The 17,648-nt window shown below is 57.6% G+C and overlaps 1 protein-coding gene across 2 annotated transcripts in view; it reads right to left on the minus strand.

Annotated features, from left to right (window-relative positions):
* FBXL18 (F-box and leucine rich repeat protein 18) overlaps positions 1 to 17,648 on the minus strand; it is a 42,603-nt gene extending 24,955 nt beyond the window's left edge. For both annotated transcript variants that reach the window (XM_070566230.1, XM_070566229.1), the window contains exons 1-3: positions 17,496 to 17,648; positions 12,426 to 12,641; positions 6,092 to 7,635 (exon numbers count right to left, since the gene is read on the minus strand). In XM_070566230.1, coding sequence (XP_070422331.1) covers positions 6,092 to 7,635; positions 12,426 to 12,641; positions 17,496 to 17,513 — 1,778 coding nt within the window. In that variant the 5' untranslated portion in view covers positions 17,514 to 17,648. The remainder of the gene's footprint in view (positions 1 to 6,091; positions 7,636 to 12,425; positions 12,642 to 17,495) is intronic.

Below are 17,648 nucleotides of genomic sequence, written 5' to 3' on the forward strand. Positions count from 1 at the left end.
CAGTTGCCGCTGGCTTGTCCCTGGAGCAGGGGAAGCCGCGATGGAGACGGCAGGAAAGCGGGTGGCCACAGGCCAGCGGGGAGGACAGCCCTGTGGCTCCTCGGGCACTAGGTGGCGATGCAGGGCTGTGTACCCGCTGAAGATCTCGTTCCAGCCTCCTGGGTCACAAACCAAGAAGGCAGAGAGAGTGTGTGTGCATGTGTGTGTGTGTGCATGTGTGTGTGTTGTGTACACACACACTCAAACATTTTTTCAACTAGCTAGCCACTTCCAGATTCTCCCACCCTGCAGGAAGCCACCTGCCACAGGTGGCCCGGTCGCACAGGCCTGGTAGGAGTGTCTGTCCACTCCCCCGTTGTCTCTCCCTCTGCACGGTGGGCTGGCAGAACTGACCTCTCGCGGGTGGCCGCCGGTGGCAGCATCTGCGACTAGGGCAGGGATGAGGAGGAGGTAGCCACCGTGGTCGGCTTCGCCTCGAGGGGGGCCTGGCCCTTCTCCCTCCCAGCCGACCCTCGACCTTTGGGTCTATAAGGCTCTGGCCCCCAAAGCCCGGCCCGGAGAGGCGGCTGGGTCTCCGCAGGCTCTGCGGGCTCAGGCAGGCGCGTGGGCGGCCCCATCTCACCTGCTGCCCACTGCCCAGGCCCCGAGCAGCGCCCAGGCCTCCAGGGCAGTCTCGGGACAGCCTCCAGGGCCTGGCTCCGAAACAGCCCTCTCGCTTCCGCCCAGACGCTGCCCCGGTTCCGAGGTCACCAGCAGGCTGGGGTGACTCAGGGTAACGCCCTCCCTCCCTGCTCCACAAGGCAGGGCCGAATCAGTCCTAGGAAAGACGGTGCCCTGCTCGGCCCAACTTGCAATCCTCTTTCTGTGCCGCCGAGCTGCACCATGAATCCGGACCCGGGAGGCACCAGCAGGACGACACGCTCCCACACCGCCTCCCCGCAGGAGTAGCCCTGGCTGCTCGGAGGCAGCTCCAAGCCAGGAGCCCCAGGTGTCGCCAGGCACGGATTCACAGGCCTCGCTGGTGGGGACAGCAGTGGCGGCATCTGGCCAGCCTGGGATCCCAAGGGCGCCATCTCAGCAATGTCCCACCGGGAAGCGCAGGAGTGGCCCAGGGAGGAGGCCCCAGCAGCAGCACGCCAGCCTCTCCCAAGCTGGCACACCACTTCCTCTCTGCAGCTCCTGCCCGCGGCGGGCAGCGGGCACCACCTGCTCCTTTCACTCCGGCCTCCCTAGGCGTGGCTGCTGCAGAGGGCAGGAATCCAGGGGAACGGGGCCATCTGGCCGTGACTTAGAGCCTGGTGTTTGTTCTGAACAGGCAGTCCCCGCTCCGATCAGAGCGGTTCTCAGCGGCTGGTGTGCACAGAGAGGCCATTATGAGCGGTGGTCAGGTTCTCAGGCTGACCCAAAAAATCCATTTATCCTGAGTTCTGCAGGCCTCCCCGGCCACAAAACTCACATCACAAGCACGGCCGTGCTCCTGGAGAAGACGCTCAGCCACAAAGATCATGTCCCAGGCCCCGGAGGTGACCTAGGTAACCAGTGAACGCTGCTGTGCCCCACTGCTCAACACCCAACGGCCCTTGAGCAGGAAGCACTCCCAGCTGCACCACCTGGACACGTTCAGTGCCCTCTGCGCCTCATCTCCTCAGCTGCAAAATGGAGTGATAACAGCTACACCCTTGGGCTGCTGAAACATCCAAGGGGTCAACAGCTGCAGGCACGGGAGAAGCCCCCGGCTGCCGGCACGAGCATGCCAATACAACCCAGCAGCAGCCGCCACTCCAGCGTTCCCTCCAGCTCCTGGACACTGGCCCTCCCGGCCTGCCTCAGGCTCCTCCTCCTGAGCAACTCTCGTTGAGCGTCCCCAGGCCCAATCTTGACGTCTCCCAGCTCCACGCGCTGGCTCCTCCGCGGGGTCCACAGCGTCTTGAACTCAGCCCTGCACATGTGCAGCCGCTCCACACAGCCTTTCTCCTCCCGGCCGATGGCAGCCGCATCGGTGCCACCGCTCGGCCAGGAGCCTCAGCACCATCTGGACCCACCTCGACGCCCCCCACCCACCGCATGCATCGGGTCAGTCAGCAAATCCTCTATAAAGTCAGAATCTGGCCATTTTGGCCCCCCCCGACCCCGCTCTGGCCTCGTCCCTCACTGAAGGCCTGACACAGGCTCCTGTCCTGGCGCCCCGTCTGCGGCAGCACAGCCGCGCACCCTGCCGTCTTCTCCCCTCGAGAGCATCCTTCCAGTGACCCGGCCGCTGGCCACTCCTGAAAGGGTCCGCACACCCCGCCTCAGGGCGCGGGCGCTAACTCAGCTCTGCCCAACAGAACCTCTGTGCAGACGGGAACATCCCACGTGTGCCCCGGCCAGTACAGCAGCCACAGGCACAGGCGGCTTCCGGGCACCCGAAACAGGCCTAATGCGGCTGAGGAACCGACCGCTGATGTTATTTCACGTGGATCCATTTCAATTTAAGTTGCCCCGTGGCTCGTGCACACTGTGCTGGCTAATGCGGCTCCATCTGCCTGGCCCAGAACATTCTTCCCCCAGGTTCTGCTTTGCCAACTCGACTCCCTGCATTCCTCGCTCAACTCTCCCCGCTTCATGAAACCTACCCTGTCCCCCACACTCAGGCACCCCGGCCCTGCGTGGCCTCCCTGCATCTGTACCCTCCAGCCCCACACGGACCCTCCCTCTCACCTTCAGGCTGGGCTCTCTTCCCCCGAATGTGGGCTCCCCGAGAACAAGCCCTGCTGTTTGTTCAGGGTCCCAGGTGTCCAGCACAGCCCCTGGCATGACAGGCATTCCAGCGCTTGCTGGAGATAAGGATTCACAAGTGTGCGATGGCCGCCGAGGCCCATCCTAAAGGCCTCATGAGGATAAGTCCTTTCATCTGAACAGCCCCACTTTACAGACGAAGGGCCTGGGCACATGCAGCCCGAGGTGCACTCAGGCTGTGTGACTCCAAGGTCCCTGCATGGGTCCCTTCCCTGGGGCCTCCCTCCACTGGACGCAGGGGTGCAGGGCCAGGGCCCATCTCTTGGAGGAGGGGGGCGCGGGGACAGGGGACCAGCTCGGATGCTAGGCCCACTCCCCTCTCCACAGGCAGCGCAGCTCTGAAGTGGCCCGGCGAGCACCGGCCTGGGGCGATGGGCCCAGCAGCCTGTGAGAGCTGGGAGCCCTGTGTCTCCAGGTGGCTCTGCAGGCAGCAGACACTTAACAAATGCTCTGGACGCGGGGCGGGCGGTGGCAGAGAGTCACTGGTTTCCATTATCTTCGAGTACTCTGACTTTTTAAACTACGTGAGCGAGTTACTTTATTTTACTTTCGTTGATTTCTGTTGCTTTTTTTTTTTTTGAGGAAGATTAGCCCTGAGCTAACATCTGCCACCAATCTTCCTCTTTCTGCTGAGGAAGACTGGGCCTGAGCTAACATCCGTGCCCATCTTCCTCTACTTTATATGTGGGACGCCTACCACAGCATGGCTTGCCAAGCGGTGCCATGTCCACACCCGGGATCCGAACTGGTGACCCCGGGGCCACGGAGAAGCGGAATGTGTGCCCTTAACCACTGCACCAGCGGGCCAGCCCCATGATTTCTGTTTCTACCCAACACTCCCCAAAAATGACCAAACAGCCTGACCCCATGGTTGGAAGAGGCGTGAGATTTAATGGGCTGGCAAGAAAGCAAAAAGACTGATGGCAAAAGCGACACGTCCAGGAGTACCTTGGCTCCGGGTTTAGTTAAATTAGAACTCAGACGCTCCCTCAGGCTCCCTGAACCAAGGCCTATTCCATCCTCAATCACGAAACTCCGACAAGGTCACAGAACAGCAGACCTGGGGAGTTTTCCATTTGTTAAATGCGTTTCATGATCCACCTGCAGCTTCAAGTTACACACGGCCCACTGACCATGCACTTGTCACCACGCGTTCCAGAAAGGCCGATGATGGGACAGTGAAGGCACAGGAGGAGACGAGGTGGGAGGAGGCACTGGAAAGAGATGAACCAGTGAAACGAGAGGGGCTGTTTCCTGATGTCTGCAGACAGGGATGCGGGCGGGAAGGCAGCCAGCAAGGCTCTGAATCGGGGGGCCAGGCCCATCCTGCAAAGAAGGTGGGGAAGGGGGCTGACTGCTCTGGTCAGAGCCCCTCCTCCACCCCTGGCAGGCAGGGGACGCCCCCCAACCAGGCAGGAGAGGAACCCAAGCCAGAGAAACTAACACAGAGGATGCAACTCGGCCACGAGGGAGAGGTGTGCTGGGTGAGGACAGCAGGTGGAACTGGGCAGTGAAGAGCGAGCCTGCGGTGCTCACCCCACAGGGCCCAGGGTGGCCCCCTGGGCACCCCTGCACCTGGAGGAGGACGGAGGGCCCCAGAGGGCCCTGGAATGGAAACGGCAACTCTGCCGACCACACGTGCTTAACCGCCTCACGACGTCTTCTATCACCCCCTAGCAAGCTCTGTAAGCGGCTGGGAGGTCGCGTGCAGAGCCCAGCCTGTGCGTGCATGCGCGCGCGCGCGCGCGCGCGCACACACACACACACGGCTACCGAGCTCAAACTCTAAATCGGGGGTTCCGAACACTCAGCACTGCGTACTCAGTGCAAGTGTAACTGGGACGCCCAGGACAGCCTCAGCTGCCTCTCCACGAAGGCTCCAGGGTGCGGCGGAAAGCCCTCTGCGCTCGGGCTCCAACCTGGTTCATTTCCTGTCGCACGGCACCTTCTGAGGTGGGGAGGGGAGGTGTGCAAAGGACACACCTGTCTCCACTGCGCGTCGCTGAGGGCCAAGGCCAAGCTCCGAGTTCGACTGACCAGGGTGACTCTCAGCTCAGCCCTCAAGCCTCCACGGCCCGTCTGTGAAATGGGACCAGAGAGGCCCGCCTCATAGCTGCTGCGGGGACGAAACCAGATGGTGCTGAGAGCCCTCAGCTCGGCACCTGGCCCTCGGTGAAGGCACAAAGGGAGCACTAACCGTCGTGGGGACAATGACACACGTGTCCCAGTGTGTCATTGTCCCCTGATGTCACCCCCGAACACCCCAGCAGCTTCAGCGTCACACTCATTACTACATTTTGGGTAGTTTCTGGGAAACAATGCAATTTTTCAAGATGAGATCTGTCAAGATTTTCAAATATGACTCAAGAAGGCTCACCCTTTAAATGCAGGTGCCTTGGGAGAACACCCTTCACTCCATGGCATCATTCGGTGGGAATACATTTCACGTCTGGGCTCTGGAAATTGCCAGTGTGCCCATGACGACGGCGTGGGGTGGAGCTCTCCAAGGCCGTGGGTCCTGCCTCCTCTCGCTGTCTCCAGCCAGCCCTGCCATCCTGCTCCAGGCCACCGTCACCCCTCAGTAGTGTGCAGTCCTCCCTTCTGAGCCCATCTCTCTGTCTCCTCCAGCCTGGCCCCTCCCGTCTACGTGGAAATGGGACCCCCTCCCTCTGCTGGCCACACTCCTTCAGCACCTTCACCTGCTGCCCCCCATACCCTCCCCCGGTGCCCGGCCACTCGGAACTGTTTAGCTTTGGAGCACACGGCATGTTTATAAACCTCTGGGGGTCTGCACACGCCACCAACATTTCCAGAAAGTCTTGGCCCCACATCTCCTGGCTAACTCCTACACACCCTTCAGAACCACCAAGCTGGGCAGAAAGCCCGGAGTTCGAATCCTGCCTCCCCCATGTGCAGGCTCAGCTGTATGGGAACGACGCTGCCCACCTCGTGGTGTGATATTAAACAAGATCACGTACACAGTAGCCCCGCACGGCGCCAGCACTCAAACCGCCACAGTAAGGAGGACGATGCGGGAGCTCAGGCCCCAGCACCCCCTGCATGCCCTCCCTGGGCTCCACCCACTACTGCTCCCCAAGTCCCCGGCACCTTCCTGAGTCCCAGCGTCGCACACAGTGCCTGCTCAGCCGCCCACCCCCAGGACTCAGCTCCTGGAGGACAGGCCTGCACCTTGCTCGTCTCGGCAGGTGCACAGCAGGGACGCAAACACTCGCCAAACCAAAAGTCACGCCGCTCGCTTCCCCCCGCCTCCTCCAAGGCAGCAGAGGCCACGGAGGAGCCGCCCGGCCCTCACCTGAGGTCCTTCAGCCGCTTGCAGTGCTTCAGCATGTCCGAGAGGGCGGACATGTATACCACCTTCCCCATCATGCCCAGGTTGGCCAGCGAGAGGGACTGGAGCTGCTGGCACTGCAGGCCGATGCTCACCAGCCCGGAGCCCGTCAGAATGCTGGGCAGCTGGGCCAGCGTCAGGTGTCTCAGGAAGGCCAGCTGGCCAATGGCGGCCACCTCCGAGTCCCCGACATTCTGCGCCCGGCTGCAGGGCGGGAGGGAGTTGCGGATGGCGGGCTCGTTGCGCGGCATGGCGGAGGAGAAGTTGGAGCCGATCAGCTCGAGGCGTTCCAGGAAGGGCACGTTCTTCAGCAGAGACCAGAACACGGAGGACGGCTGAGGGACCGCCTGGCTGGAGAAGGGGCCGGGACAGGACTGCACGCCGACGCGGACCTTCTTGCCAAAGCCGCGGGGCACGGCGTGCATGGCGGGCTGGGCGGGGGCGCGGTCGGCCCGCGGCGCCGAGTCGGCCACGGAGCAGACGGGCAGGGACAGGGAGCGCAGGTGGCGCAGCCGGGCCAGCAGCTGGCACAGGTGCCTGCCGGGGCCCTCGGAGCTGTGGTGGTGGGCGGCCGAGAGGTTGAGGTGGCGCAGGTTGCAGCAGGCCGCCACCAGCGTCTCCAGGATGCCGCTGTCGATATCGTCCTCCGCCTTGCGGAGCAGGGAGTCCGGCGACAGGCAGTGCACACAGCCGCTGAGGTTCAGGCTGGCCAGGCTGCGCAGGTCCTTCCCGCCGTTGATGACCCTCTGGATCAGATGGCCGCCGGACAGCGTGCAGCGGCTGAAGCTGAAGTAGAAGGGGTTGTTGAACCTCATGTGCTGGAGGAGGGATGAGCCGTTGAGCCAGGACTTGGGCAGCTGCAGGGCGTCCAGCACGACGTTGCGGGCCATGGAGTCCAGCAGGTTCTTGGTGGCCCCGCTCTCGGCGAAGCTGCCGGGCACGGAGATGAGGAAGGCGTGGAGGTTCTCGGGCGTGCGGTCACTGAGCACAGCCAGGTAGAGCCGCACCACCTCCTGGTTGATGTAGCCGGGGGCCAGGCGCGCGTAGAAGACCCGCAGGTTCTGGTAGTGGGGCACGTTGCTCTGGCCCACCATGAGCTGGCCGGAGAGGATGGCGCCCTCGCGCGTGCGGTCGAGGATCTCGAAGTAGAGCAGCAGCTTCTCGAGGCTGGTGCAGCAGGGCACGACGCCGTAGGACGGCGTGTAGAGCGTCTGCTTGAGCTCCCGCACGCGGCTCAGCGTGGCCTTGCACTCGCCGCTCAGCTGGCTGGCGTCGAAGCCGGGGCTCACGTCGATGGCCAGGGAGCGCAGGTGCTGCAGGACCGACAGCATCTTGGAGAGGCGCAGCGACGTGAGGCGGCAGCCCGACAGGTTCACCTTCACCAGGCCGCGGCAGCGGGCCACGTGCTCGATGGTGGAGCCGGACAGCCAGTAGCAGCCGGCCATGTTGAGCTGCTGGATCTCGCGGCCGATCTCCCTCACCAGCTGCTTCACCTTGTCCTCGCTCGCCTGCAGGACACGACGGGCGGGGAGAGGAAGGACAGGGGCTGAAGGCGCCAGGCGGCTCCTTCCCCTGCACCCCTCAGGCTGCGCCCTCCCCCACGACAGTCGGGGAGCCTCGAGGGGCCCCGTGCAGGCTCCGCGCCAGCTGGGAGGGACCTTGAGGGAGAGCCGGCACCTCCTGTCCCTCCCCACACAATTACCTGAGGCCAACGGTCAGGAGGCCCCCGCTGGGAGGGAAGGGAAAATGGTGCAGCCGCTGAGGAAAAGCTTGGTGCTTCCTCAGAAAGCTAAACAGAGTTACTACAGGACCCAGCAATTCCACTGCCAGGTATACATCCAGGGACCTGAAACAGGGACTCAAACAGACACTTGCACACCCACGTTCACAGCGGCACTGTGGACAACAGCCCAATGGCGGACACCACCCAAGGGTCCAAGGACGGGTGAGTGGGGAAACAAACAGGGGTCTGTCCACACAATGGAAAAGGATCAGCCACAGAAAGGAGTGGAGTCCTGGCTCCTGCTCCGACACAGACGAGGTGGGAGGACACGATGCTCAGTGAGATCCGCCAGTCATGAGCGATCGCACATTGTCTGACTCCACTTTTGAGAAATGCCCAGGAGAGGCAACTCACAGACAGAACGCAGGACAGAGGTCAGCGGGGCTGGGAGAGGGGCATGGCAGTTACTGCTCAATGGCTCCAGAGTTCTGTTCAGGGTGCTGAAAGGTTTGGAAATAGCAATAACGGTTGCACGACACTGTGAATGTACTTAATGCTACAGAACTGGACACCCAAAAATGGTGAACTTTATGGTATGCAGGAGTTTTTAATCACAAGATGGAATTGGCCCTGGAAGCTTGCTTTGGCTGTGCTCTCCTTCACATCATATGCACTTTACAACATACGAATTAAATATTCCTCAAAAACGCGGCCGGGACTGCTCAGGTGAGCCACGACATGTCCACTCGGGGCCCAGTGGCCAGGCGCCCACAGCTGGACGTCAGGGCTGTTGCAGTGAGGCCTTCAGACAACACTGCACCGAGCCTCCGCATATGCGATGCTCGTGCGTCTGAGCACCTCCCTCAGGTCAATGTCCGCACACAGAACTGTGCAGGCAAAGGACACACACATGGTAAACGCTCCAGACACACGGTGCTGCGGAGCTGTGTGTGGGGCATTTGCCCCTTCCCACACAGCAAGAAGCCTTGTGTGCAGGAAGCCCACCCTCAGTGCAGGAGCACAGCACGCACTCACTCTCGCTCTCACAGAGGAGCCAGCGCTCTGGAGGGGCCTCACTCTGGGTTTCAAAGGCATCGCTTCACAACTGCTAATAAGAGTCAGGAGGCCCTTCCACAGGCTCCTAAGATTCAAGTTAAGGTCTAGGCCTCTGGTTATTTTTATCTTTAAGATACATCATTGATCGATTGTAGACAAAGGTTGCAAGGCAATTCAAGCAGGATAGGATAATCTTTTCAATGAGAGCGGCTGGAACAACCAAATAGCCAGATGCAAAAAAGTGAGCCTGAACCCCTATCTCACACCACATAGAAAGGTGAACGCAGAGTGGATCACAGACTCAACCATAAGAGCTAAACCTATAAAACTTGTACAAGACAACAGATGAGAGTTTGGGGAAACTGGGCCACTATCTTACACCGTACACAAAAACGGACTCTAAATGGATGAAAGACTTGAATGGAAGACCTGAAATGATAAAACTCCTAGAAGAAAACGTAGGTGGTAAGCTCCGTGACATTGGTCTGGGCGATGATTTTTTTTAATCTGACAACAAAAGCAACAAAAGCAAAAATAAACAAGTGGGACCACATCCAAGTAAAAAGCTTCTGCACAGCGAAGGAAACCACCAAAAAAGGAAAAAACAACCTACCAAATGGGAGAAACTATTTGTAAATCATATACCTGATAAGAGGCTCATACCCAAAACACATAAGGAACTCATACAACTCAACAGCAAAAACACCAAAAAACTCTGATTAAAAAATGGGCAGAGGATCTGAATAGACATTTTTCCAAAGAAGACATTCAGGTGGCCAAGGGGCATATGAAAAGGTGCTCAACATCACTAATCATAGGGAAATGCAAGTCAAAACCACAGTGAGATATCGCCCCACACCTGTTAGAATGGCTATTATCAGAAAGACAAGAGACAACAAGTGTCAGGGAGGACATGGAGAAAAGGAAATCCTTGCGCCCTGTTGGTGGGAATGGAAACTGATGCAGTCACAATGGAAAACAGTATGGAGGTTCCTCAAAAAATTAGAAACAGAGGGGCTGGCCCCAGGGCCGAGTGGTTGAGTTCGCGCGCTCTGCTGCAGGCGGCCCAGTGTTTCGTTGGTTCGAATCCTGGGCGTGGACATGGCACTGCTCATCAAACCATGCTGAGGCGGCATCCCACATGCCACAACTAGAAGGACCCACAACAAAGAATATACAATTATGTACCAGGGGGCTTTGGGGAGAAAAAGGAAAAAAAAATAAAATCTTAAAAAAAAAAATTAGAAACAGAACTACAATATGGTCCAGCAATTTCCCTTCTGGGTATTTAGCCAAAGAAAATGAAAACACTAACTCGAAAAGAAACCTGCACCCCCACGTTCACTGCAGCACTATTCACAATAGCCAGGACATGGAAACAACTCAAGTTCCCAGCCATCGATGGGTCAATGGACAAAGAAAATGTGTAATATAGACAGACAATGGAATATTATTCAGCCATAAAAAAAAAAATGAAATCTTGCCATTTGCAACAACATGGATGGACCACGAGGGCATTATGCTTAACTGAAATAAGTCAGAGAAAGACAAACACCATACAATCTCACTTATATGCGGAATCTAAAAAAAGAACAAAGAAAACCAAGGCCATAGATATAGACAACAGATTGGTGGTTGCCAGAGGCGGGGGCAGGGGGTGGGAAAAATGAGTGAAGGTAGTCAAAAGACACAAACTTTGGGGCTACCCCGGTGGCATAGTGGTTAAGTTCACCCGCTCTGTGTCGGCGGCCCGGGGTTCACCAGTTCGGATCCTGGGCGCAAACCTAGACACCGCTCATCAAGCCACGCTGTGGTGGCATCCCACAAACAAAAGAGAGGAGGATTGGCACAGATGTCAGCTCAGGGCCAATCTTCCCAACCCCAAAAAAAAAAAAACAAACAGACACAAACTTCCAGTCATAAGATAAATGAGTCCTGGGGATGTAATGTACGGCACAATGACTGGGGTTAACAATATTGTATCGTATATTTGAAAGTTGCTGAGAGAGTAGATCTTCAAAGTTCTCATCACAAGAGAAAAATCTTTATGTAACTATGTAAGGTGATGGACATTGACTAGGCTTACGGTGGGATCACTTCACAACATACACAAATATGAAACCACAATGTTGTACACCCGAAACTAATATAATGTTACATATTAAAAAAAAGACAACATAGGAGAAAATCTTCATGACCTCAGATTTCACAAAGATTTCTTCAACAGAATATAGAAAGCACGAACTCAAAAATTCAATAAGTTGGGGGCTGGCCCCGTGACCGAGTGGTTAAGTTCGCGCGCTCTGCTCCGGTGACCCAGGGTTTCACGGGTTCGGATCCCGGGCGAGGACATGGCACGGTTCATCAGGCCACGCTGAGGCGGCGTCCCACATGCCACAACTACAAGGACCCACAACTAAAAATACACAACTATGTACCGGGGGGCTCTAGGAGAAAAAGGAAAGATAAAATCTTTAAAAAAAAAATTTCAGGGGCCGGCCCCGAGGCCAAGTGGTTAAGTTCGCACGCTCCGCTGCAGGCGGCCCAGTGTTTCGTTGGTTCGAATCCTGGGCGCGGACATGGCACCGCTCATCAAACCACGCTGAGGCAGCGTCCCACATGCCACAACTAGAAGGACCCACAATGAAGAATATACAACTACGTTCCCAGGGGGCTTTGGGGAGAAAAAGGAAAAAGTAAATAAAATCTTAAAAAAAAAAAATCCAATAAGTTGGACTTCACCAATGTTTATGCTCTTCAAAAGACACTGTTAAGAAAATGAAACAGCAAGCCACAGACAATGAGCGAAAATACTCCTAATACGTGTATCTGACAAAGGCCTTGTATCCAGAACATATAGAGAACAACTCTAACTCACTAAGAGAAAGGCAGACGATAATAAACGGGCAAAAGCCTTGCACAGTCACCTCTGAAGGGAGGATCTACGAACGGCCCAGGCACCTGACGAAAGACAATCGACAGCAGCTTTCATCGGGGAAAGGGAAGTGAGAACCACGAGACGCCACGTCCATCCATTCATTAGAAAGGCGAAAACATAAAAGACCGACCACATGGTGTGTTGACAGGGATGCGGGGCAAATGGAACTCTTGTAGCTGCTGGGGATGTCAGACGGTGCCTCCCTCGAGCCACTGGAGAGCCACACAATAACTTCACAGGGAAGTCCCAACACCTGCCGTGGGAGCCGGCAATTCCACTCTTGGGTACCTACCGGAATGTAAGGCTCTCGCCTCCCCCAGTGCCGAGGCCCGAGGCCCTCCCAGGCCCATGTCCACTGTCCCTGCGCTCTCCTCCATGGTGGGACGCCACCCGCCCTTTCAGCCCCCAGCTCTGTCACGCAGCGTATCTGGGAGGCTGTCCCGGTCAGGACTCTGAGCGCCCGCCTCCTTACATCAGCTGCGGGCCCCGCTGCCGGGCTGCGCCAGTCCTCAGGTGGGCATTCCGGTCGCCCCCTCTCCTGCCCCACACGCGAGTGCCAGCCCAGGGCCGCGCCGCCTCACCTCATAGTCCTTCTGCAGCAGCACCGTGTGGATGAGGCTCTTGTCCAGGCACAGCACTGCGAGCTTCCGGCAGGTGCGCCGGACGTTGAGAACCAAGTCTGTGCTGGGGATGTGGCTCAGGATGTGCAGGAGGATCTCGTCGGAGAAGCCCAACAGGTGGGCGCCATCCGCCATCGAGGCCGCTGCAGGGGGCGCGTCACCATCGTAGGACGTGTCCTGAAAACAAGGGGAAACGAATTCCCACGACATCCCAAGGGGGCCCGCAGCCCAGCCTCTGCAGCCAGGGAGACAAGCCAAGAGACGCTCTCACCACGGCCCATGGTAGAGAAGGTGCTTTTACCAAAAATCTGAACAGCGGCGCAAGAACCCACGACATTCTTCAAAAGCTCCTTTTCAATCTGCACACCAGGACCTCTCTTCAAAAGTAACAGATTTCAGGGGCCAGCCCAGTGGCATAGTGGTTAAGTTCACACGCTCCACTTTGGTGGCCCAGGGTTCACTGCTTTGGATCCTGGGCGTGGAGCTACACACCTCTTGTCAAGCCATGCTGTGGCGGCATCCCAAGTCCAAAATACAGGAAGACTGGCATGGATGTTAGCTCAGGGACAATCTTCCTCACAAAAAAAAAAAAATTGGGGGCCAGCCCAGTGGCGCAGCAGTTAAGTGCGCACTTTCCACTTTGGCAGCCCAGGGTTCACCGGTTCGGATCCCAGGTGCGGACATGGCACTGCTTGGCAAGCCATGCTGTGGTAGGCGTCCCACGTACAAAGTAGAGGAAGATGGGCACGGATGTTAGCTCAGGGCCAGTCTTCCTCAGCAAAAAGAGGAGGATTAGCAGCAGATGTTAGCTCAGGGCCAATCTTCCTCAAAAAAAAAAAAAAGGCCTTAAAAATAAGAAACAGCACCTGCTTGACTAGCAACATTTTCAAATCTTACAGTTAGCAATACATAATAGGGAGTGCACGATTTCTCTCCATGTATCATAGTTTCTGGTTAGAAACTCGTGCTGGTATTTCCACTAAGACATCCGCACGTTTCAGTTTCCTGGCGCAGACATCTACGAAAGGCTTTCTTCTCTAACGCGGGCACACCAGCGTCCTTCTGATGCGGGCAAGCACGAGGAAGAGGGGGTCAGCTCATGCTAAGGTGACAGGAAACCCCCAAAGCAAGGCCAGGGGACCTCACTGGAGGGGAGTCCCTGTCTCGTCCCAACACCTCCCCGAAGGGGTCCTCCTGGCTCTAAACCATCCTCCCCACAGGGGCGCCTCTCTACCATTCCCAGGACAGCGGGCCCAGAAGATTCTCCTGCCTTTCCCAGCGGATCCATCTGCAAGCCTCACCTCTGCAAGCTGCCTCTTCCAAACATGGAAGCTGAGGCTTGGAAAGCCTGGCTGCTGCCATGGCAACAGTGGAGTCTGGGCAGGAAGAGCTGGTAGGCACCCCCCAGGCGGACACCAGGGGTTTCCCAGGAACTCTGACTGTGACATCCCTACCCGTCCTGACAGGCTCTGCCTCCTGCACACCCGCATCAGGCAGGGAAAGTGCTTCCACAGCTATCTCCCACCTGCTCACCAGCACCTGCCCTTCCACTTCTGGCCCTCCTTCACGAGAGGCGGCAACAGACGTGCCTCCATCCCCCTCTCCACCTGCTGTGCCCTCACTCCGGGTCCTGCCCCACCGTTGTGAGGGCAGAAAGTGGCCGGCAGACCACCGTCCACAGTGCCTGGCCCGCTCTCTTCCGGGTCTAGTGTTTCGGACCAGAGTGACCTCCTCAGCTCCGAATCCCCAGAGCCAATCCCGGGGCTCATGCAGGCACCTGTGAGAAATCAGGTTCCCAGGCCCCAGCCTAGCCCCAGGGTTCCCATCTCCAGGGAGCCTGGGACCAGTGGCCATCCTTAGCAGGCGAGCTGGGCACACAGGACCTGGGACCGAGGGACGGTGGGCTCGAACCCCGCTGAGCAGCCTGAGGCTTGCCCCTCCCCATTCCCAATTTGCAGATTTATCAGAGTCAGAAGGCCATCACGGAGCAATGAGAACGCAGGGTAAGACACTGTAGAAAACTCCAGCATCATATAATTTCCAGTCATGTGAATACCGAATTTCTCCTAAAACCATCTAGAAAATAGAAGAATCTAAAAAAAAAACCAGAGCCAGGAACTGAGTTCTGGCCCCCTCCATCCCGTCTCAGCACAACCCACGAGATGATTTTCTCTGAGTGCTGTGCCCCGCGAGGCGGCACACAGTCGCTCCCCCGACCTGACCACCCGACGCGGGTCCTGGGAGGCAGGAGCAGGGTTTGCAGAAGCAGACTCTTTTCCCTGGAACTGAGTCTTCCAAGACAAGGATCCCGGCATCTGTAAGTCAGCACCGCTTTCCCCCAGGAAGGGTGACAAGCTCTGGAGACGACAGAAACAAGGAGTGCCCACCAGGAGGGAGCACGTCCCCAAGAGTCTTGTCTGTGAAATAACAATGTGGCCCAGACCACGCCCACCTCCACACACACCCTGGACATCTTCCCTCTGCCTCCCGGAGCGATGCGTTCTCAGCCACTGGGGAAACTGAGGCAGACCCATTCTCTATCTTTAAAAAATTCGGGAAGTAGTCTGAGTCAGACAGCAAGCAAGGCCTAAGGCAGGGCCGGATCAGCTGAGCCTTAAACTGCTCTTCCTTCCACCAGAAAAGGGCTGCCCAGCTTCCGGAGAGCCCAGCCAGGCACTTCCCGAAGGCTCCGGAAATCCCGATGCAGGAGTGGACCAGGTGATCCTTATCAGGCACAGATGGGAACCACCCGGCTAGAACCGGATAATGACAACTTGCAAGGGGTTTTCAGAGTTCAGCTATTTGCTAAACTCTGTGTCTTATATACTTTCCAGAATGCGTAACATTTCCCAATTTTTTTTAAAGTCAAGCAAAATTAAGTACTGAAACCTAGGTACCTGCCCAAAAAACATCCCCTCCCAGATGTTTACCATCTGACCCTCCACCAGCCCGGCACCCACAGAAATCACAGGACTCACGAAGTAATGCCTGAGGCATCTTGGATGTGCTCTAAATAATCTAAGGGGAGGAGGCATGGGAGAGACGGAGATGAGACAAGATGGTCTGGGGGCAACGGGTACGTAGACACAGGTTCACTACACCATTCTTTCACAAGTGTGTGGAATTTTCCATTATACAAAATGCTGTAAATCAGAGAAGCAACTGAGATAGGCTTTCCACACTGCCCCCTCCTCTTGGGTCTTTACTTCTCTAGTTGGCATTTTCCAGAATGTCCCGATACACAGCACTCCTATCTCCAAGCTTTTGCACAAACTGACACGCCACCACCCAATGGAAACAGCAGCTCTCGGAACTTGAACTCAAATGCTCCCTCCTCAGCGAAGCCCTCCCAGCAGCCCCCAGACACACTTAACTCCCCCTCCCACTCCCGCACCTCCCCCTCCAGCCCCAGCCTCCTCGGATGAACTCTAATGGCTTGCATGCTTGCTTCTCTCCTCAGCAGGCCAAGAAAGCCTCCTGAACAGAGATCATTTTGTAACGCCCACGAGAAAGAGGCACTGAACCCGGGAAGTCAACGGACCGCTGCTTCAGAATCACGTGAGGTGCCTTAGAAACACAGAGCCCTGCTCCTCAGAAACTGGGGGAGCGGGCCTGGGCGTCTGCCCTTTAAAGCCAGCAGTGACCTTCAAAACCAGACCACCCCATTCTGGAATCAGAGAGTGGGGATAGCTGCGCAACCTTGTGAATATATTTTTTTAAATTATTGAACTGTACCCTTTAGAAGTGTGAATTTTATGATACGCGAACTATATCTCAATAAATAAATAAATAGACATCTTCAGAAAAAGGAACCTTGACCTCCACATCCAGGGAAGAACAAGATCCCCTCTCTCCTGTCAACGCAAGAGACGCCCACTATATAACAGGCCTTCTGGCCAGTTCGCCCACATGTGCTTCAAGGAACAGAGGGGCCTTTGCACCAGGAACCCACGAGACCAATGTGCCAGACTCCCCCCCCACCCCAAGCACACCCAACTACCCTGGATCTGCTGACACAACCAGGCTCCTCCTGGGGAGCTGGTGTCCTGCGACCATCTGCAGGTGGGCCCTACACCCGCCCCCTCAACTAAGGAGCCACAGGGACCACTTCTGAGTCAAATTCACTCCAAATGAAGAGAAGCTCTCAGCAACCACCCGCCACCTCCCATGTACGCACAGGCAAGCCCCTAAGACTTAGGAAGTGTGCTCAAGGGTCTGAGTCCCAGACGACAGGTACTAACAGACGCACACAAGTGCACGGAAAGGTAGGGGGAGCCAACAAAAGGAAAGCCACCAGTCAGAGTCCAGATGGCCCATACCCTGGTCTGCGGAGAAAATACTTTGCACCACATTACTGGGACTCAGTGGGATTCTCCCCGACCCAGATTTGTGGAGCCTTGGGGAAAGAATTCCAGGGTAAGTCCTAAGTCCCCCGGGGGGAAATGGCTTTCCCTCCATTACCCCTCAAGTCACACAAGAAGCAGGCTCAGAGAAAAGTGGGCTGAACTGACACTGAGCATTCAGAGACAGAGGATGGGGTGCGAGTGGGCAAGGAGAGGGCACCGGCTCAGAGCTCCAAGGGCTGCGCCAAGGCACAGGGGCCTGGGAAAAGGGCCCGGGAGGCCTAGAGGAGCCCGGAAACTCTGAGGACGGAAAGGCGGGGAAGAACCGTGGCGATCAGGAATGCGGGGCTGGGAGAGGGATGGAAACCCGAAGAGGAGAGACAGCTGGTGTCTTCGGAGACAGGGCGAGGGCCTCGGGGGCGGGATGGGACAAGGGGCAAGGCCAGGGTCAGGATGGGAAGGACAGGGCGAGGCCGAGGCCAGCATCGGGGCAGGAGGGACCAAGCCCGGCCGACGCGAGGGTCGGGGAGGAAAGGACCGAGCCGGGTCGGGGTCAGAGTGGGAAGCACAGAGCCCGGCCGAGGTCGGGATGGAAAGGACGCAGAGGAACTGGGGTCGGGATGGGAAGGGCGGAGCGGGGCCGAGGCCGCCGGGCAGGGAGGAGAGCGGAGAGAGGCGCCGGCCGTACCTCTCCGGAGCTGGCCATGTCGACGGCGGGCCGAGCCTCGGCCGCCGGAGCCACAGCCCCGGGGCCTCCCGCCAGGCCCGCCAGGGATGCTCAAAGCCGGCGCGTCGGCGGCTCCACAGAGACCCCGTCAGGGGGCGGGGCCGCCCACCACTT

The sequence above is a fragment of the Equus przewalskii genome, chromosome 12 (genome assembly GCF_037783145.1).
Source record: "Equus przewalskii isolate Varuska chromosome 12, EquPr2, whole genome shotgun sequence".
Taxonomy (NCBI): domain Eukaryota; kingdom Metazoa; phylum Chordata; class Mammalia; order Perissodactyla; family Equidae; genus Equus; species Equus przewalskii.